Source organism: Sorex araneus, chromosome 8, assembly GCF_027595985.1.
Source record: "Sorex araneus isolate mSorAra2 chromosome 8, mSorAra2.pri, whole genome shotgun sequence".
NCBI lineage: Eukaryota > Metazoa > Chordata > Mammalia > Eulipotyphla > Soricidae > Sorex > Sorex araneus.
In genome coordinates this window covers 13,540,224-13,562,042 of record NC_073309.1, presented here as the reverse complement: position 1 = coordinate 13,562,042, position 21,819 = coordinate 13,540,224, and the positions used below count along the sequence as shown (strand labels likewise).

The 21,819-nt window shown below is 42.5% G+C and overlaps 1 protein-coding gene across 2 annotated transcripts in view; it reads left to right on the top strand.

Annotated features, from left to right (window-relative positions):
• The window catches only part of CBFB (core-binding factor subunit beta), a 48,482-nt gene that overhangs the window by 20,030 nt on the left and 6,633 nt on the right, over positions 1-21,819 (top strand). The window contains exons 4-5 of one of the 2 annotated variants that reach the window (XM_055146250.1): positions 8,136-8,252; positions 13,828-13,923. In XM_055146250.1, the coding sequence (XP_055002225.1) occupies positions 8,136-8,252; positions 13,828-13,923 (213 nt within the window). Of the gene's footprint in view, positions 1-8,135; positions 8,253-13,827; positions 13,955-21,819 lie in introns of both variants that reach the window. The other variant, XM_055146251.1, reaches the window with a different exon arrangement.

Below are 21,819 nucleotides of genomic sequence, written 5' to 3'. Positions count from 1 at the left end.
GGCGAGCACCAGGGAGCTAGGAGTCATTTGTCATAGTATTATAGAAGAAAGGAAACAGAGGATGCCACTTGTCTCAAAGTTAGGTCTTTAGAACAGACCCCAGAACCTCAGAGACAGAGCTGATCTAAAAGGTGATAAGAAATTGACTAAAGTCTTATACTATTTCCTCTGATATTTTATTTCAAAACGTAGGTAAACTAAACCTGATCTGTTTGTTTGTGTCCATGTATGGAGTGAAGGACAGTTATCATCTCGCAAGTTCTGTGCCACAAAGAACTTGATGTCTCTGAAAAAAATGTCAAGAATCAATTGTGGGAGGGGTTTATTTTTTGTTTTTGTGTCAAACCTGGTATTGCTCAGGATTGCTCTTGGTTCTGCACTCAGAAGTCAATCCTGGGGCCGGAGCGATAGCACAGCGGGTAGGGCGTTTGCCTTGCACGAGGCCCACCCGGGTTCGATCCTCGGCATCCCATATGGTCCCCCAAGCACCGCCAGGAGTAATTCCTGAGTGCAAAAGCCAGGAGTAACCCCTGAGCATCGCTGGGTGTGACCCAAAAAAGCAAAAAAAAAAAAAAAAGAAGTCAATCCTGGCAGTGTTCAGAGGATCATATGGGAAGCCGGAAATCGAATCCCTGTTGGCCACTTGCAAAGCAAGTGCCCTACCCGCTGTACTATTGCTCTGACCCCTTTACATAATTGAATCTTTCTGACTTGCATGCCCTTTTGGCAGTATGGTGAAAGCCGTAGACTTCCTTAGAAAAATACACATGGGCACAGTCAGAATTTTACAGATTTTTCAGGATTTTGGTCTTCTTGAAGTTGGTCCATAAACCCAGTCCCCCTTCTTCTTCCCTACCACCCCCCCCCCCCCCGTAGGTTCTCTGAACTATACGTGAAAAACTCCTGCCTTAAGTACATTGCTAAAACTTACGTGTGACATTAGATCCTGCAATATAATCCCTAGGTATCTAATACATTCAAGAAAGGGGGAAATTGGGCTAGAAAGATACTATAGCCAGTAAGGTGCTTGCCTTGCAGAGTCTGGCTCCTTGAGCCCTGAGAGGAGTGACCTTTGAGGATCTGGGCAAGCCCTCAACGTGATCCAGAAGCAAAAGGGGTGAGGGGAAATTTTCATTTGGGGACGTTGTTTTGTTTTGTTTTGTTTTGTTTTGTTTTATTTTATGGGTCACACCCAGCGATGCACAGAGTTACTCCTGGCTCATGCACTCAGAAATTACCCCTGGCGGTGCTCAGGAAACCGTATGGAATGCTGGGAATTGAACCCGGGTCAGCCGCGTGCAAGGCAAATGCCCCGCCCGCTGTGCTGTCACTCCAGCCCCCATTTGGGGACTTTTAATTAAACTAAGCCTTTAGACTTTATGTTTTCTCTTTCCTCGATTACTTCATAGCCTGCAGTGTTGGGTTCTTTTTTCCCCACCCAGCATCTAAAGGGTGAACTTTTTCAGGTTCTTTCGACCCCCTCCTCTTTTCTCCTCCATTTATTGCTTGAGGAATTTCTCTTTTTCCCTAAACTTAAATACTACTATATTGTTGCTGACTGCCAGATTTGTACTTCAGGCCTTATCGCTCCTTAGAGTACTATGATCCTCTTTGTATTTCCTCTTTAAAAATTTATTTAGGACTCAGCCCCTGCTTTACGTCTAAGGGGCCCAGATTTGGTCCCTGGCACCACATTGTACTCCAAGTCCCAAGCACTGAACTGGGGGTAGCCCCAGAGTACCACCAAAGGTTGTCCCAAAACAACAAGAGTTAAAAAAATTTAAGAACCCCAAAACACCAGTATTAGGGGTGGCCAGAGAGATAGTTTAGGGGGATGCCTTGTATAAGCCTGGCCCTGGTTTTGTTCAAATCCCACACAATACCTCAATCATCACCAAGTGCATCCCTATTGGCTTTTAGTAATGCTGGGTTTGTCCCTGAAGGCCCCGGAGCACTCTGAGGTTGCCCAGGTAATCCTCGGCATCAGAGGCCTTCATAGAGGCAGAGAATCACTGGTTAGAGGCCCCTGGGTCTCCTGAGCACTGCTTGGGAGGTCCAAAGAAACTGAAAAACAAGTTTTTAAACAAAATCTTCATTTAGGATCTAGAGAGATATTACTGGGGTTAACTTGCTTTGCACAGTCTGATCTGCACCACACGTTGTCCCCCGAGTACCTCCAGGAGTGATCCCTGAGCAGAGCCAGGCGTGATCACTGAGTTACAGAGGTCAGAGAGATTGTGCAGTGGGCAGGACACTTGCCTTGCTTGTAACCAACCTGGATTCGATCCTTGACAGCCCTGTGGTCCACCAAACTCTGCCAAGAATGATTCCTTAGTACAGAGCCAGGGGTAAGCCCTGAGCACCATCAGGTGTAGCCCAAAATCCAGAATAACTAAGTTATAGAATGTGAAAATAAAGTGATATGTATCATTTGACTATTGAAAACACTAACATTTAGATTTTGCATTAGTTAAAAAGTTTAGAGAATAAAATGTGAGACTGCTGGCACTCTTTTTCTAAAAGAATAAAATGTGAGGGGCTAGAGTGATAGTACAGACCCATGTGGGTAGGGCATTTGCCTTATACATGACCAAGGTTTGATCTCCAACACCCAGTATGGTCCCCTAAGCCTTCCAGGCGTGATCCCTGAGCACAGCCAGTACTAATTCCTGAGCACCACTATATGTGCTGCCCCCCAAAAAAAACAAAGAATAAAATATGACACAAGCCAGAGATATAGTACAGTGAGTTAGGTGCTTGCCTTACAGGTGGCCAATGGGGGTTTGACCCCTGGTACCCGATTTTGTCCCCAAGCCCACTAGGAATGATCTCTGAGTGCAGAGCCAGGAGTAAGTCCTGAGCACAGCCAGGTGTATCCCAGAACCACAAAATAAAATCAATGTGAGACGGCTGACAAAAATTTTTTTGTGGTAACAGTGGCTACTCCCTGCTGTGCTCAGGGATCACTCTTGTCCTATCTCCCTGGCCCCTGCAGCCACATTTTACCTTCTATGAAGCAGTAAGCGCATTCTCTGATTTCTACTTTTGAAGCAACAAACAAGCTGTTTTGCTCTTGGCATATGATTAGTTTAATCCATTTACCCATTTTATTTTTTGTTTTATGTTTTTGGACCACACATTGTGGTGCTCACTCCTGGCTCTGTGCTCTATCATCACTCTTTATAGAGTGCCAGGCGTCAAACCAGGGTTGGTTGTATACAGGGCAAATGCCTTAAATCACTATCTCTCCAGCCCTTTTTTATTTATTTATTTATTTATTTATTTTTTGCTTTTTGGGTCACACCTGGCGATGCACAGGGGTTACTCCTGGCTCTGCACTCAGGAATTACTCCTGGCAGTGCTCAAGGGACCATATGGGATGCTGGGATTCGAACCCAGGTTGGCTGCGTGCAATGCAAACGCCCTCCCCGCTGTGCTATCGCTCCAGCCCTTTTTTATTCTTTAGAGTTGGGGCTGGAACAGTAGTACAGCGGGTAGGGCGTTTGCCTTGCACACGACTGACCAGGGTTCGATCCCCAGCATCCCATATGGTCCCCCGGGGCATCACCAGGAGTAATTCATGAGTGCAGAATCAGGAGTAGGTCCTGAGCATGGCCCGGTTTGACCCAAAAAGAAAAAAAAAAAAGGCTTTATAGTCTATTTTGTATTAGACGTTTAATTGTTGTTTAATTGTTCTAGGACAATGGTTATTCATTCTAAGGCATTTTCTTTTCTAAGTTTGAAATAAAGCATTGATATTTTCAGTGAAATATGTTTTAGTGTTTAAATGACATTATTGAATTACATTACAAAATGTCAAAGTGTTAAGTCAGGATTTTGTTTTCCTCATTCTTTGAGGTTTGGTATTCATGAATGTATGAAAGTACCGAATGTTTACTTTGAAGATCTGCACTTCAACTGGATTCATTTAAATGTGAACATCCAAATAATTCTCCAGCATCATCTAAATACTTTAAATTATGACTCCAGCACTAGCCTTGATTAAGAATTGTAACCATTTTTTGAATTATGTAGGTGGTTTTCTTTGTCATGAGAAAGACAACTACAGAGAACTACTACTTCTTGTTTGTTTCTTTGGGGCTTCCCAAGCAGTTGGCGCTCAGGGTCAGAGGACCATGCCGTGAGGAAATGCTGAGCATGCCGTAAATCATCTCCAGCGTGCAGGAGAGAAAGGCTTACAGAATGATACTCCTTCAGATGGAAGCAGCACTGAAAGTACCTTGAATCCAGAAACCATTTCAACAAACAAATTTTGGATTAAAAAATGATTGGGGCCAGAGAGACTGCACAGGGATTAAAGTACTTGCCTTGCACTCTGCTGTCCCTGGTTTGAGCCTTGAGACAACATGGTTTCCTGAGCATAGTGGGGTATGGCCCAAGCGCTGCCTCTCCTTCCCCCTAAAAAAGAAGTGGCTGGCAATTTTGATCAGAAGACGTACATCGGAGCTGGAATGATAGCACAGCGGGTAGGGCGTTTGCCTTGCACGCGGCCAACCCGGGTTCAAATCCCAGCATCCCATATGGTCCCCTGAGCACCGCCAGGAGTAATTCCTGAGTGCAGAGCCAGGAATAACTCCTGTGCATTGCCAGGTGTGACCCAAAAAGCTTAAAAAAAAAAAAAAAAAAAAGACGTACATCAAGTTAGTTATATTGATTGCTACTATAGAAGGGGTTATTTTTTCAAAGGAGGCTTTTGTGAAGTCATAATAAATATGAGATTCTCATAGTCACTTGCTTGACTAAGTGTACATCAGTGGAGTTTTAAATTCACAATGTGAAATGAACATTTATCAACACAAAAGGAAATGTGTGGTTAAACGGTTTTAGCTATAACTGTAGACTGTTTCCCTTAGTCCAAATGGGACAAGAAATGGAACCTTATATTTTGAACATTTTTCCAGTGCAGGTAGATTTTGGTTGAATTTAGTTCTATATGATTTAATTAGAAGGCTAATTGTGTAGTAATAGAGGAAGTAGCAAATATTAAGAAGCTAGGAATTTTTCAGGCATTAGTTTACAGATTCTTAGTATTTTTCTTGACTGTTTATAATAAGAGTCGATTATTTTTCCCCCCCTTTTTTTTTTTTTGGCTACACCTGGTTATTCTCCAGGCTAACTCCTGGCTCAGGGATTGATGCTCATGGTGGGCTCAGAGGACAGCATGGGGTGCCAGGGATTGAATCCAGGTCTCGGTCTCCCACTGCAGGGCAATCACCCTGCTCACTGTACTCTCTTCAACTCTCTTCAGTCCCTAATTCAGTTCTTCATTTCTTTTTTTTTTTTTCTTTTTGGGTCACACCCAGCTATGCTCAGGGTTATTCCTGGCTTTGCACTGAGAAATTACTCCTAGTGGTGCGTAGGGAACCATATGGGATGCTGGGAATCAAACCTCGGTCGGCCACATACAAGGGAAATGCCCTACCTGCTGTGCTATTGCTCCAGCCCGTCTTCATCTCTTTATAAGCAAAAATACCCCAAGATTCTCTGTGGAGGAAACTATTGGATTGAGTAAAATAAAAGGTGATGCAGAGTCAGAGTGATATACAGCAGGTAGGGTGTTTGCCTTGCATATGGCTGACCCTTGTTCAATCCCTGTCATCCCATATGGTCCCCCTAGCCCCACCAGAGTGATTCTGAGCATTGAGCCAGAAGTAACCCCTGAGCATCACTGTTGTGACCCCAACAGCCTCTCCAAAAAAACTAAAAACAAAAAAATGATGCTTTCAACTTTTCCCTCAAAAAAGGAAACTGTTTTACAAACTTTATGGTAGTCCTCCTGCACCTGCACCTCGCTGTCTTCATCAGGGCCCCTCAGAGAGAAGCGGGTTGTTTCCCTACCCGCCCTGAGCAGAGCCCCGGCAGCCAAAGACCTCCGGAACCCAGTCACAGCAATGCTCAAGGCCACTCTCCACATGCTTGGATGAGCCTCATGCATGAAGGAACTGGCAGAGGAACCTAGGTGTGCAGGACCAGGGCTAAGATCTCCAAGCCTGCTCTGACTGGACTGGGCCTCCTCCATCCAGATCCCCCATTTTCCAGTAGCTAGGCAGTCACACCCACAAACTGACCCAGGCGCTGTGTAATCCCATCAACGGCCAACATCCAGAGACTTCGCCACGCAACCTCTTATTGTCTACCTCTCCCTCTAGGAGAACCTGGCAAGCTACTGAGAGTATTCTGCCCACACGTTAGAGCCTGGCAAGCTCCCTGTGGTGTATTTGATATGCCAAAAACAGTAACAGAAGGGTCTCATTCCCCTGACCCTGAAAGAGCCTCCAATAAGACACCATTGGGAACGACGAGTAAAGAGAGGCTGCTAAAATCTCAGGGCTAGGACAAATGGAGACGTTACTAGCGCCTGTTTGAGCAAATCGATGAATAACGGGATGACAGTGATACAGTGATAATAGTGCTAATTTTAGTTCACAAAAGGACTGGGATTATCCAGAGAAAATGTATTAGGTATACACAAATGAAAAAGCTCATTTATAAAGGCGAGCCTGGATTTTGGTAACCTGGATTTTTGAAATAAATATATACATTAAAATATATAAATAAAATACACATTTAATAAATAAAGTAAATAAATAAAATACACATTAAAATAAATATATAGTCAGCACAGGGACCAGAGAGAGAGCTCAAAGAACTTGATAAATGTCTGGCAATCCAGAAGCTGAAGTTTATTTTTTTTAATTTAATTTTTTTATTTTTTGCATTTTGGGTCACACCTAGTGATGCTCAGGCGTTACTCCTGCTCTTCACTCAGGAATTATTCCTGGCGGTGCTTGGGGACCATATGAGATGCTGGGGATCAAACCTGGGTCTGCCGCGTGCAAGGCAAATGCCCTCCCTGATGGACCATCACTCCGGCCCCCCAGGAGGCTGAAGTTTAGTTCCCAGGACTGAAAAGTTTCCTGTGCACTGCTGGGAGCGCCATTCCCTTCTCTCCTCTCACCCCAGCATGGAACCACGAGTAAGACCCTGAGCCACTGCCAGATTCGGCCTCAAAACAGAAACAAAATCTTGTTTAGGCAGTAAATGGTAAAATTCTAAGCTCATTTATATTCAGAAGCTCACAATAATTAAAGTAGAAAAGTCTAAAATAACTTTATTTTGGGGCTGGAGTGATAGCATAGCGGGTAGGGCGTTTGCCTTGCACGCGGCCGACCCGGGTTCAAATCCCAGCATCCCATATGGTCCCCTGAGCACCGCCAGGAGTAATTCCTGAGTGCAGAGCCAGGAGTAACCCCTGTGCATCGCCAGGTGTGACTCAAAAACCAAAAAATAAAATAAAATAACTTTATTTTTAATGCACTACCGTGTTTATTACAGCACTATTTACAAAATAGCCAAGAATTAGAGCAAGATACGTGTGCATCTACTGACAAAAACTCTTTAAGAAGATGTGTATGTATACATTGGAGTAATTGTTATTATTGTAGTTTATGTAATCTGTTACAACGGTGTCAACATTTATGCGTTTGGTGTACAGACTTACTATGCCTTCACCACCTCTAAACTGCCAAAGGCCCTCTACTACTGTCCTTGTGTCACTTGTAGTCCTCTTCCCCCACCTGCCAGCCCCTCCTCCCACTACAACTAGATGACTTTACTCTGTTGCAGAGTCCTAGGATTTGCCATCACTCATCATCCCTTGTTTTATTTCTTTATACACCATAAATGAGTGAGATTATCTGGTATTTTTCCTTTTTCCTCTGCCTTCCAGTTTTTCATCATATATATCTCCAAGAATTGGAAAAAAAGGAAAACAAAGTACTTGACAGGTCCTGACTTCTCCTGGAAGAACTGTTACTTCAAGAATAAGAATTTACAACAAAAAGATTTTACAAAGCAAATTTTATTTTAAAAATAATTTGGAAGAATTGCAACTAGAAATAACATCCTGGTAAACCACTGATCTTAGTTTAGAAAATATGGTCAGAAGTATAAGGTTCATGTATTTTTTTATGTTCCTGAATTTTGTAATTATATTAACTCCCCTCCCTTTTTTTTTTTTATAAGAAAGCCACAGGTTTCCTAAATAAGCTTATCCTTTGTTGTTACATTTGACAGCTTAGCATTGGTGTTTTTCCTTCTTTTATGTGTCTTAGGTATATTTGAAGGCTCCCATGATTCTGAATGGAGTTTGTGTTATTTGGAAAGGCTGGATTGATCTCCAGAGACTGGATGGTATGGGTTGCCTGGAGTTTGATGAAGAGCGAGCCCAGGTAGGGAATCATCAGACTTTACTGAGTGTCCTTTACTTACTGCTGATCTTGCAGTTGTCTAGGATCTATTTACTGAGTTTCTAATAGGATGTTGAGACCCAACTAAGTTCCATTTCTGGTTTAGGTATTTTTTTCTTCAGTGGTTGGGTTATCCATATCGCTCAGTTGGAGATGTCAAAGTATAGTAAACGATTCCATTTTATATTTGTTCTTTATCTTTAGAACATTGTGAGGAAATAATTTCAAATAAATACAGGAATAGCATTCGGAGCATGACTAAGTAAAGAATCTGGCAAATCCTCTCCTTAAAAAGCAAGAATTGGGGCCAGGGAAATGGCTTAAAAGACTGAAGCTCATGCTTTGCATACAGGAGCCCCTGGTTCAATCCCTGTCACATGTTCCTCAGTACCACCTGACATGGCCCAAGCAGCACTGAGTGCGGACTCGCTCCCCCCACCACCGAGTGTTCAAACAGAAAAGAATTATTTTTAAAATCCTCATTTAAGGGCTAGGAATATAGCTTCAGTGGTGGAGCACATGCCCACCTGCCTCAGCCCCACATACCCCTTCATCGCAGCATCACCAGATACAGGCTGGTGGCCCCTCTACACATCATTGGTTATGGACTCTGTATCTGTAGAGAACTCATTTAAGTTCTAGAAATTAATCAAAGACTATAAATTCAGAGGCACTAATTGAAAACAAGACTGGGATTTTGTTTATTTTTCTTTCAAGACTGGAATTTCAATTAAGAACAGTAAGTGTATACATTTTAGACAGGAACTGGTTTCATCCCTTCCTAAGCTCTGTGGTGCCTCAGGTACTACCCTGGAAAGGCCATGAGGACTGGCATCTCTGCTTTCTTATCCGAGAGAGCTGTCTTTATTCACCGCATTGCTTGGGGGGAAAGTATGCCTAGGAATACAGTGGCGATCCCAGTAGCAAACAGTCTAGGAAAACTGATACTTCACAAAGTCACAAAATAATGGACTAGTCAGAAATGCGTGAAGGAGATCTAGGGAAAGAGATAGCTCACACTTAACCTTATGTTTGTATGTGCAAGGCCTTTTTTTTTTTTTTCTTGGTTTTAGGGCCACGTTCAGTGATACTCAGGAATTACTTCTGGCTTTGTGCTCAGGAATCACTCCTGGCAGACATGGGGTACTGGGGGTTGAACCCGGGTCATCCACAATGCAAGTCAGATACCCTACCTGCTGTACTGTAACTCCAGCCCTGTGCAGGGCTTCTTTACCTTGCTCTCAGGAGCAAATAGGACCCTGAAAGTCTTGGACTCAAGCAAGGGAGCAAGGGGGGTGGGGTGGGAAATGGACACACAACAGAATGATTCCAGATTGCCTCCAGATTCAATGACAAAGGATGGAAACCAACTGGGTTAAGACGTTTAAGCAAAATCTCTGATCACTTATTATGCTGACCACTAAATGCCAATCCAAGAATAGGCAGGTCACTAGATCAACAAAAAGCAACAAGGTGGAGGCTCGCAGAATTCAGAGTTGCTATGGTCTGTTGTCTGAAATGTCTGGTTTTCAACAAAAATTATGAAACAAAGAAACAAAATGTAATTCATATTCAAGAAGGGAAGCAGGTATTAGACTCTGAAGATGTCCAAATGTTGTTTTTTGGTGGCAGTGACTGAAGCAGGTATTGTCAATATTTTCAAGGATTAAAGTTCTTTAAAGAATTTGGATCAGGGATTTAGTACAGGGGCTGACCCAGATTTGATCCCCAGCACCACATGGTCTCTCAGCATCACTGGCTATAGCCCTGGAGACCCTAAGCAGCACTAGGGTAGCCCTGGTGGACCCCAGCACCACAGGACTTGAGCAGCACCTTATCCTTAGACCCTTGGACTGAACCAATAGATCAGTTGACTATAGATTACTGGAAATAGGGGGCGGAGCAATAGTGCAGTACATAGGGCATTTGCCTTGGATGTGGCAGACCCAGATTCAGTTCCCACCATCTGAGCACCACCAGGTATGGCACAAAACCCAAAAATAAATAAATTACTAGATGTAGTCCCCTGAGCACTATTAGGATCCCCTCCCCCAAAATGGAAGGGAAATTGTTGACTGATACTCTGAATAGAGAATATCAGTAAAAAAATATATAAAATATAATCCAAGAATTTAAAATACCATATCTAAAGGGCAAAATTCACAGGCTCAGCAGTAGATGTGAGTTGGCAAAAGAATAAGTGAATTTGAAAGTCGGTTCACAGGGATTATTCAATCTAAAGAACAGAAAGAAAAAACAACATGAAAGTCATCAGGACTTGAAGTGATAGTACAGCAGTTAGAGTGCTTGTCTTGCATGCGATTCATCAAGATTCCTGGCACCTCATACATAATGATTCCCCACGAGCCCACCAAGAGTCATCCCTGAGTTCAGAAGCAGGGGTAAGCCCTGAGCATTAGTGTACTCAGGGGTCACTCCTGGCAGAGCTTGGGGAGGACCTTGTCATGCATGCTAGGGATCCAACCCAGCCTTTTGCATGCGCGCAAAGTATATGGTTCAGTTCTTTGAGCTGTCTCCCTGCGCCAGCTTTGCTTTTTGTTTGTGCATAAGAATGTTAAAGAGCCATTAAAATGAAAAGTTATATTTTACAGAGTGATGTTAAATGTACCATTTGCAGCTGCAGACATTAGTTGCCTTTGAAGTATGTTGATGCTTCTTCAGCAGATTTATTTCTTCTGATTTTCAAGTGATCAGTGATACCATGCTGGTTCCCACAGAGAATAGAAAATGTGCAAATTGCATGTTCACCATCAACCTACTTGAAAATGAATTTGATATCTTAATTTATTTTTTATTAAACATGCACTTCCATTTCTTAAATTCATTGCTGCACAGAGGTAAGTATTACACTACAAAATAAAGCTGGGAATTTAGACAGTACAATCAAGACAAATTGATTTCGTCAAGAGTGGTCACAGTATGCTATATATATATGTACATACCCTAATATCTCTTGCTAGGCCTTTATTTCCCATGTGGGAACCTCCTCTTAAGATGACCCCATCCCCACACCCCAACTACTTTGTGCAGATTGTGGTCTGTATCAGGGTAACAGACTAGTATATCAAGCAGCTGGCAGGGACCAGCTGTTGAAAGCCTCTCTCAATACTACCTGAGACTAGGTAGAGTTAGCTGTCCCTGACCACTTGAGTAGACTTTATAAGTAAGCATGCAGTTTATCAGCAAGTGCCCTTTATGCTGGCCTTGAAAGACAGGTGTTACTGAAGGTTGCAACAGAAAGGATCAGATTAACACTGTTTATAACCATAAAGTACAAACTGTTCACATACATTTCACGTTTCACTGGAAAAGACCAATATAGAAACTAGAATTAGAAAGTAAAGGACAGCCAAAGCACCCCTGACCAATTATTCTACTATAATGTGATAATATATTTAACTTTTAATAAAAAATATCTAACCATTTCTAGGATTTGTATTTGTAGCTAATATTTCCTTAGGGACTTAGATTACATCATTTCATCATGCAATTTTACTCTGCTATACCTGAAAACAGTTGATACTTATATACTGATTTTTGTACTATTTGTATATTGTCTACCTGCCCCACGATACCAGAGCACCATATTTTCCTCACATTGTGTCCAGGGCAATGTTATGCTCAAGAACAGTGACATGCATAAGAGATTGATTATTTGTGGCTTAAATGAAAAAATTGGGTAACATATAGGACATGTATATTTATAGAAATATATGCCAAATGTTTTTGTCTTGTACTTTTATGTTTTTTGGGGGGTTTTGTTTTGGTTTTAGGGTTTATTCCTAGCTCTGCACTCAGGGATCTCTCCTGGCTCAAGGAACATATAGCATTGGGTTGGCTGCAAACAGGGTCATCCTACCACTATACTATTGCTCCAGTCCTCTCCAGAATTTTTTTGGGTGGGGGATGGAGGAGAGATACACCCAGCAGTGCTCAGGGATCACTCTTAGTGGGGCTCAGAGGACGATATATACCAGGGATTGATTTCAGTTGACTGCAAGCAGAACAAGGGACTTACCTGCTGTACTGTCTCTCTAGCCTCAGACTTTGTTTTGGGCCACAATGGCCAGTACTCCTGGCTTATTCCTGCCTTGTGCTCACATATGACTCCTGGAGGTGTTTGGGAACCATATGCTGTGTCTGGGATTGTTTCCAACTCAGCTATGAACAGGACATGCACCCTACCAGCTGTGCTATCTCGGCCCTTTTTTATGATTTTAAATACTGACTTGGTCAGGATTTTGATAAATGGGATAAGGTAAGGAGAGAAAAAATGAGAGCGTTTCTCGATCAATTATTATTTCCAAGTTATAATATGAAATAGGGGAGGGAATGAAGGATTTTTTGTTTGTGTGTTTTTAACTAGCTCAGCTCAGACGGGACCTGGACATGTTATTCAAAGTGTTAGAATATATGCCTGCCATGCATAAGGTCCAGAATTTGATGTACATGGCACATGGCCTCTCAAGCACTCCCTGACATTGAAAATGTAGCTCTGAAATTAACTTTAACTTAGTTTTGATGTTTTGAGAAATGCTCTATTTCTTATTTTAAAGAAATACATGTGGGGACTGGAGAGATAGCATGGTGGGTGGGGTGCTTGCTTTCTCTGCAGCCAACCCGGGTTTGATCCCCGGCATCCCATATGGTTCCCTGAGCCCACCAAGAGTAATTCCTGAACACAGAGCCAGGAGTAACCTGGGAGCACTGCTGGGTGTGCCCCCAGAACAAAAATAAATTTAAATTGTGTGTATGTATATGTATGTATATTTCCTCAATACCTCAGGGACCAGCTACTACATCCTCAGACCCTAGTGTCAGCTGTCTGGCCCTGTTGACCAAGAATTGCTACAAGAGGCCTCCAGGCTCTTAGAGCACCACTAGCACTGTAGCAGCACTGTCGTCCCATTGTTCATCGATTTGCTCAAGCAGGCACCAGTAACATCTTCATTGTGAGACTTGTTACTATTTTTAGCATATCGAATACACCATGAGTAACTTGTCAGGCTCTGCCGTGCGGGCGGGATACTCTCGGTAGCTTGCCAGGCTCTCCTAGAGGGACGGAGGAATCGAACCCTGGTCTGCCATGTGCAAGGCAAATGCCCTACCGGCTGTGCTATCGCTCCGCCCTTTGATAGCTCATCTGGTAGAACAGAGGGCTGTAGACAGCAACTCTGTGAAAGCACCACTAGGAGGCAGAAAATAATTATGTGTGCCTGGCAAGTTACCCGTGGTGTATTCTGTATGCTAAAAACAATAATAAGTCTCACAATGGAGAGGTTACTGGTGCCCACTTGAGTAAATCAATGAACAATGGGATGACAGTGCTACAGTGTGTGCGTGTGTGTGTGTGTATGTATGCATATGTGTGTGTGTGTATGTGTGTGTACACACGTGCACACGCATCAAATATGTGCAATCCCAGTCATTGCAACACAGCAACAGAGGAGGGAGCAAGAGAGGGAGAATGATGATGACACTCACAAAGTATTTATTGTAAATAAATTAAATAATCTGTGTTATGTATTTATAACAGCAGGAGGATGCATTAGCACAACAAGCCTTTGATGAGGCTCGGAGAAGGACACGTGAATTTGAAGACAGAGACAGGTCTCATCGTGAGGAAATGGAGGTGAGAGTTTCACAGCTGCTGGCAGTAACTGGTTAGTACTTTCCCCCAACTCTCAGGCTCTGTTTGTGATGTTATTGCATGATGTATTTGAATAGTTTAATTTTTGTCTTTTATTTTTAATAAAGTTGTGTTCTGTGACTGTGTTTGTTAAATGTAATTGCTATGAATTCCTCATTAAATGCTATAAAAATATTTTACCATAGCAACTATGTGTTTCTTAGTTCAGTGAGCAGAATACCTTACCTTTTTTTTCTTAATTATTTTCCTAGATTATTTGTAAAAATTACCTGGTCTGAACATAGGTGCCAATATTTAGAATGTTATGAAAACTCTTGAGAATGATACCATCTTCCATTTTTTTCTCATTGTCTTTGATTTTTTAAACAGTAATTTTCAGTCATGTGTGTTTTTTTTTTTTGATAGAAGAAAAATTAATTTTCTTCAGACTACACAAAGAGTGGAATTAGTCTACCAAGACTTTTTCTTTAACCTTTTCCCCTTTTTTTCCGTTTTGAGCCACAGTGGTGCTCAGGAGCTGAGTTCGTTAGGGGCCAGAGAGATAGCACAGCGGGTAAGGCTGGCACTTGCCTTGTACATACCTGACCTGGGATCCCATATAGTTCTCTGAGCACCATCAGGAGTATTCCTGAGAGCACAAACGGGAGTAACCACTGAGCATTACCAGATGTGACCCAAAAGCAAAAAAAGAGTGGGGGGTCACTTCCTAGATACACAGACAGTGTTAGGGATCAAACCCAGGACTCCCAACGTTCAAAGTGTGTGCTTTAGCCCTTTATCCCATCCCTTTAACCTTTTCATTGTCAAATAAGCAGGGCTGGAGCGATAGCACAGCGGTAGAGTGTTTGCCTTGAATGTGGCTGACCCGGGTCCGATTCCTCTGCCCCGCACGGCAGAGCCTGGCAAGCTCCCCGTGGCGTATTTGATATGCCAAAAAAAGTAACAACAAGTCTCACAATGGTTACTGGTGCCTGCTCGAGCAAATCGATGAGCAACGGGATGACAACAGTGACATTGTAAAATAAAATACACATACAAAAGTTTTGCAACAGTCTGAGCATATGCTAAACCCTGGGTTCAATCCTTGGTGCCCAGTTTCCCTCCAAGGACAGAGCCAGGAATAATAGCACACTAACACAGCAGGGGTGTGAACCCAGAAACTTTTTTAAAAGAATTGGTTTAGAGCTAGATAGCAAAATCTGAATCATACTATTTAGGTGCATAATATTATTCTATAAATAAAGATTAGGAGTATATACTTATTATTTCATTAGTTTTGTTTTTTACATACATTGTTTTATTTATTTTTTTGGTTTTTGACCTGGCAGTGCTCAGGCCTTACTCCTGGCTCTTTAATCACTCCGAAATTACTTCTGGCAGGATTCAGGGGATCACTTATGGTGCTGGGGATTGAACCTGAGTTGCAGGGCAAATACCCTACCCACTGTACTATCTTCTTCAGCCTCTCAGATAGATTGTTTCCAGTCACTTTTATGTCAGTGACTTGAGAGCAGTCAGTGTCTTTGTATCTTGCATAGTTAAGATTCTTGCTTCATCACTCATTCTCTCTGAAGCCCATTTTCTCTTGAAAATTATGAGAATTAAATTGGAAAATACTTATAACACTTAGTATGGTGCTTGGTATGTGAATGCCTATAATAAATAATAGCTCTAAAGTGCTTCTTTAGCACTAAAAGCTCTACCACTATGCTGGTTCCCGTTAATTGACTTATCAGGCTAACAAGAATATCCTTTTATTTCTCTAAAGTATAGCAGGGCACTTTCCCTGCATTATAGCCTAGAGCATGGAAAAATGGTTAGATTTTCATGAATGATTTAAGATCTATGGTTCCTTATGACAGTCATTTAAAACAGCATTTCTTGTATAGAACTGTCATCTGGAAAATTGGGTCAGAATCTGACTCCAGAGTTTGTTCTGGCAGTCACCCATGGGAATTTTAAGTATTTAGAAATTATCTTAACTTCCCTTAAAAAAATTATAACAGATGACTGTCAGCTTATTTTCATAATATGCTTCCTTTTTCCTAAAGAACATGGAGAAACATTTTATTCCTGTAATTTAAACATCTATAGAGAGTCATACATCTTAAAATATGACATTCTTATTAGAGTGGAGGTAATGTCAAGTGAAAAAAATCAGTTGATTTGCTGTCTTTCAAATAGTTAATGAAATGATGAAACTCCTTTTCTAACAAAGAGATCTTCCCAAATAAAGCCTAACACCAGCAAGTGAGTTTTCTCATCACCCATAACGATAAGTTAAAAAATAACTGATGTCAGGAGAGGTTAGAAGTTCTTTTTCCTGGAAAAGAAAATGCTGAGACAGAATAATAATACTGGCTTTAGTAGGTGGTCCTGCTGAGACAGCCAAAGGAGCAGTGGTAACTTGTGGGTGGCACTAACTCAGTAAATGGTCTTTGAAAACTTCAGATCTTGGCAACATAGAATTTAGGGATGGTCCACTTCTGTTTGGGTAACCTCTTATGGCCTGTAGACTTGACATGCTAAACTGCCATAATATGGTCCTTAGCATTTAACATATCTGATATCTGTAAAGTTAAGCTTATTAACTGGGAAGAACACTGAGTGAATTGTTGCCCCAGGGGGCTGGTTTTGCCAGTGTTTTGGGTTTTTTTCAGGGGAGGGAGGATTACACCCAGAAATGCTCCGGGCTTACTCTTTGCTCTGCACTTAGGGATCCCTCCTGGCAGGGACGGGGTGGGTGAGGGTGGCACGGAGACCATATGCAGTGCCAGGAGTTGGACCTGGTTAGTCTGTGTCCAAGCAAAGAGCCCTACCTACAGTGCAGTACTAGCGCTCTAGTCACTTGCCAGTATCTTTTATTTATTTATTTATTTATTTTTGTTTTTTGGGTCACACCCGGCTATGCTCAGGGGTTACTCCTGGCTCATGCACTCAGGAATTAGTCCTGGTGGTGCTCGGGGGACCATACGGGATGCTGGGAATCGAAGCCGGCTCAGCCACATGCAAGGCAAACACCCTACTCTCTCTGTGCTGTCACTCCTAGCCCAAAATGTAATGTTTTGTTGACAGAATGAATGTTGTAAACAAAAAGTTTTGGAAATTCTATATGTTTTTCTTTTTTTCTTTTTGGATCACACCCGGCGATGCACAGGGGTTACTCCTGGCTCTGCACTCAGGAATTACCCCTGGCAGTGCTCAGGGGACCATATGGGATGCTGGGAATCAAACCCGGGTCGGCCGCATGCAAGGCAAACGCCCTACCCGCTGTGCTATTGCTCCAGCCCTGGAAAATAGACATACAAATATCTTACTGTTGTTTTGGAGGTCATACCTTGCAGTACTGAGGGTTCACTGCTGGCTGTGTTCAGGGGACCATGTAGTGCCAGAAATTGAACCCAGCGGTCCTGTATGCAGAGTGTATTCCAGCTTTTAGCTATTTACAGCCCTTTGAGATATCTCCCTGACCCAGTATATACTTGTATAAAATTGGAAATCCTGGGCCAGAGAGGGAATACAGGAGGGAAGGTACTTGCCTTGTATGTCACACCCCTCCTCATTCCCCATCCCACCCCCAGCACCACCAGGGATCACTCTTGAGCATCACTGGGTGTGGCCAGCTCCCCCTTACCTCCCTACCCCTCACCCCCATGAAATTCTTTGTTTGAAATTCTATATACAAGACCCCCACATACAAACCAAAGAACATCTTCATCTTGGTGAAGCAGTAGGGCAGGGATGACTCTGGTCTCCTTCTGGAGCAGGAAGTGCTTGGCCAAATTTGACAAGAACCTTTAATGTAGAATGAACAATGAAGTTCATTGTTCATTCTGACCTTAAATCCTAGCTCCATTAGTTGCTATGTGACATGGAGAAAGTTGTTGAACCTCATTTGTAGAACAGCTCTTAGGGCTAACGTTACCTCCCAGGTTGCTGGACACTAGTGTCTGATCCAGTGGGGCTTAGTGGAAACTAATTGCTTCACTCCCTTTCTCTGCACCTTGGCTTACAGTGTATCTGGAGAGGAAATGAAGCGTGGTAGAGGTGGCAACAGGCATATCCTGTGAAAGTCAGAGATGATTTTGTCAAGCTTTTGCCTCTTGGTTTGTTAGTTTGTTTTTTGTAGGAGGATATTTTTGTTTGTTTGTTTGTTTTTTGTTTTTTTTCCGGGGGAGGAGTGGGTGGGAGTCAGTTTAGGTTTTGCCCAGCTGTGCTCAGGGCTTACTCTTGGATCTGTACTCAGGACTCAGGAGATGCTTTGTGGTGCCAGGGATTGAATTTGAGTCAACTGCCTGCAAGACAGCCTTACCCTCTGTGCTGTGGGTGTTACATAGGTGTTAACTTAATGCAAATCTGTTGTTATGTAGCCATGTTTTTATGCAGTCTTCTGTAATTTAATAAACTGTGGACTTCTAAAAAGAAATAATCATCCACCTTTCTTCTATGAAGTACCTGCCCCTGGGTGCTTATTGCCATATAGAAATAGCTCAGTGCTTTCTCTACCTGAGATCCTTCTATTATTCAAAAGTATTGATGCTGCCTATGACAGTCCTCTACAGTAATAGTTGCATATCTCTAAACTTCAGATTCCTTACTTCTGTCTTTTGTGAATAAAGATTGGGGTTCATGCGTAGACTTAGAGCTCTGTATGCTCTGGACATAAAAAATTGCAACAATTGGGCCGGAGCGATAGCACAGCGGGTAGGGCGTTTGCCTTGCACGCGGCCGACCTGGGTTCGATCCCCGGCATCCCATATGGTCCCCCAAGCACCGCCAGGAGTAATTCCTGAGTGCAGAGCCAGGAGTAACCCCTGTGCATCGCTGGGTGTGACCCAAAAAGCAAAAAAAAAAAAAAAAAAAAATGCAACAATAACTCCATCATCTGTTTGATAGCCGTTCATACTTATTCTGTGTCAAGTTGCTTTCAGTTGAATTGATCTCTTAACCTAAAACTGTAATATAGCACTTGTTGGCTCTGATTCAACTGAAGGGTGTCAGGGTACTAAAAGAGAAATTCTCTGTCATCTAGAAAATGTTTTCATGTTTGTTAAGTTATAAAGCATTAACAATTAAATTGTCTTTAATGTCAGAGAGTGGATAATATTACTTATTCTCCTTATAGGCAATTTTAGTATAATTCAGCAAACCATAGGAGAATTTTATGTGGAAACTATTTGGAAATAAAAAACAGGCAGGGGACTTTATGTGGTTTTTCTATTTGTGCTTTGTATGTTTTTGGAGGCTTCACTTCTGTGTGGTCCAAGAAAAAATTCCTAGCCTCTATTTATTTTAAATTCCCACAGACTTTAGTTTTCAAGTCACTTAACTCTACCAACTCATTTTTGTGTAAGAACAAATTAACCAAGAATCTGTGTTGGGTCTTCTGAGGCATGTGTTGGATAAATGCAATATATAAAAGTGAGCTGGAAATGTGAACTCAGACTAAGAATAAGAAATGGAAAAGAATTGATTACCGGGGAAAGAAGAGAACACTTCACTCTGTATTCTCTATATCAAGAGAGGAATAGGATCTTGGTTTCTTATAAAGGGAGATCTAAACTTTATTTTCATTTGTTTATTTTTTGGTTTGGGATCGTACCTAGCAGTTCTTAGGGTTTACTTCTGACTTAGTGCTCACGGATCACTCCTGGTGGACTCAGGGGCTCTGAGTGCTAGGGATTAAATTAAAGTTGGTTGATGCAAGGCAAACTCCCTTCCCTCTATGCTAGTGCTATGGCCCCAGGGAGATGTGAATTTTTTTTTCTTTTTGGGTCACACCTGGCGATGCACAGGGGTTACCTTCTGGCTTTGAACTCAGGAATTACTCGTAGTGGTGCTCAGGGGACCATATGGGATGCTGGTAATTGAACCTGCTGTGCAATGCTCCAGCCCCGAGAGATGTGAATTTTAATAAACTTTTGACCTTGTGTTTGTAGAAAATACTTTTTCACTCTTTCATGGGCCACAGTTTCCCCTCTCGGGCACAGGGGCCACTCCCAATAGTGCACATCACTGTCACTGTCATCCCGTTGCTCGATTTGCTCGAGTGGGCATCAGTAACGTCTTCATTGTGAGACTTGTTATTGTTTTTGGCATATCGAATACACCACGGGGAGCTTGCCAGGTTCTGCTGTGTGGGCGGGATACTCTTGGTAGCTTGCTGGGCTCTCTGAGAGGCATGGAGGAATCAAACCCGGGTTGGTTTGGTTAGGGCAAACGCCCTACCTGCTGTGCTATCGCTCCAGGCCAATAGTGCACATAGCACCGTCAAAATGTGAATTATTTTCACTTTCATTTTGAAATACTGTTTTATATTTAATTTTCCTGAAGTCATTTACTTAACTATATTTTTTGAGATGCCTTCTGGACCAGCTCTTGAATCTCCTTAGTCGACCGTTGTCTGGGGAATTTTAATTTCACCTTTTTTATGCCTTTGGCAAATTTGTGGGGGACTTTTTTCTTTATAAGACAAAATTTTGGTTTTTATCTTCCATCAGAAGAAAGTGGACTGAGTTGACTGACATCGTAAGTTAAGGGTTCATCTTCGTGAATGTCTGAGTTTGTGTTCTCAGTACCGCTGTCTTAAAAAATTGTTTACCTTTTTTTTTTTTTGCTTTTTGGGTCACACCCAGCAATGCACAGGGGTCCCTCCTGGCTCATGCACTCAGGAATCACCCCTGGCGGTGCTCAGGGGACCATATGGGATGCTGGGATTTGAACCCGGGTCGGCCGCGTGCAAGGCAAACGCCCCACCCGCTGTGCTATCACTCCAGCCACCCCAAAAAAAAAATTGTTTACCATTTTTGGTCTCAGGCTTAATACCCCAAAATTGAGTTAAACTAGAGCTCTGAAGTGCTGTATCACTCTAAAATTACATAGTTCTGTGTGCTCTTAGCCAAATATCAAACATAGAGGACAGTATCAGGATATGATTTACACTCAAGGAATTGTAGTTTTTTAAAATATATGTATATATATTATTAGGGGATTTTTTTTTTTTTTTTTTTTTGCTTTTTGGGTCACACCTGGCAATGCACAGGGGTTAATCCTGGCTCTGCACTCAGGAATTACCCCTGGCGGTGCTCAGGGGACCATATGGAATGCTGGGAATCGAACCAGGGTCGGTCACGTGCAAGGCAAACTCCCTATCCGCTGTGCTATCGCTCCAGCCCCAGGGGGATTTTTTTTTTTAATTAAAAATGTCCTGCACGACTAGAGCGCACTCAGTGGGCAGAGTGCAGGCTCTGCATGGGGGAGTCTCATTTTGATCTCTTACTACTTCATGGTCCCCTGAGCATCACGAGGTGTGATGCAAAATGTCCAAGAATGTCCAGTCGTTAAGTGGTCTTGATAATGGAAGTGTAGAAATCAACTAAAATGTTGGTTGGCTACTACTCCTGCACAGTCTGACCAATAGGGAAAATTCCTCCAACCACCAGCAACTTTACACTCTGCTTTACACTCATCCCAGGACTGACAAACATGGGTTTGCCATGTTTCTGGATGACATACTAGAAAAAAAGAAAAGAACAACTAGAAGTGAGAGGTCTATAGTAAAATGTCTAAACTCTTCATAAATATTTAAAAAAAATTGGGGGCTAGAGAAATAGTTTAGTGGGCAGGACATCTTCATTGCATGTAGATGACCCAGGTTTGGTCCCTGGTATCCCATATGGTTCCCCCCAACCCACCAGGAGTGATCCATGAGCTCAGAGCCAGGAGTAAGCTCTGAGCACCACTGGATGTGACCCAGGAACAAGCAGAAAATTAAAAACAGACATTTTGGGGGCTGGAGTGATAGCACAGTGGGTGGGGCATTTGCCTTGCACAGCCGACCCGGGTTCGAGTCTCAGCGTCCCATATGGTCCCCTGAGC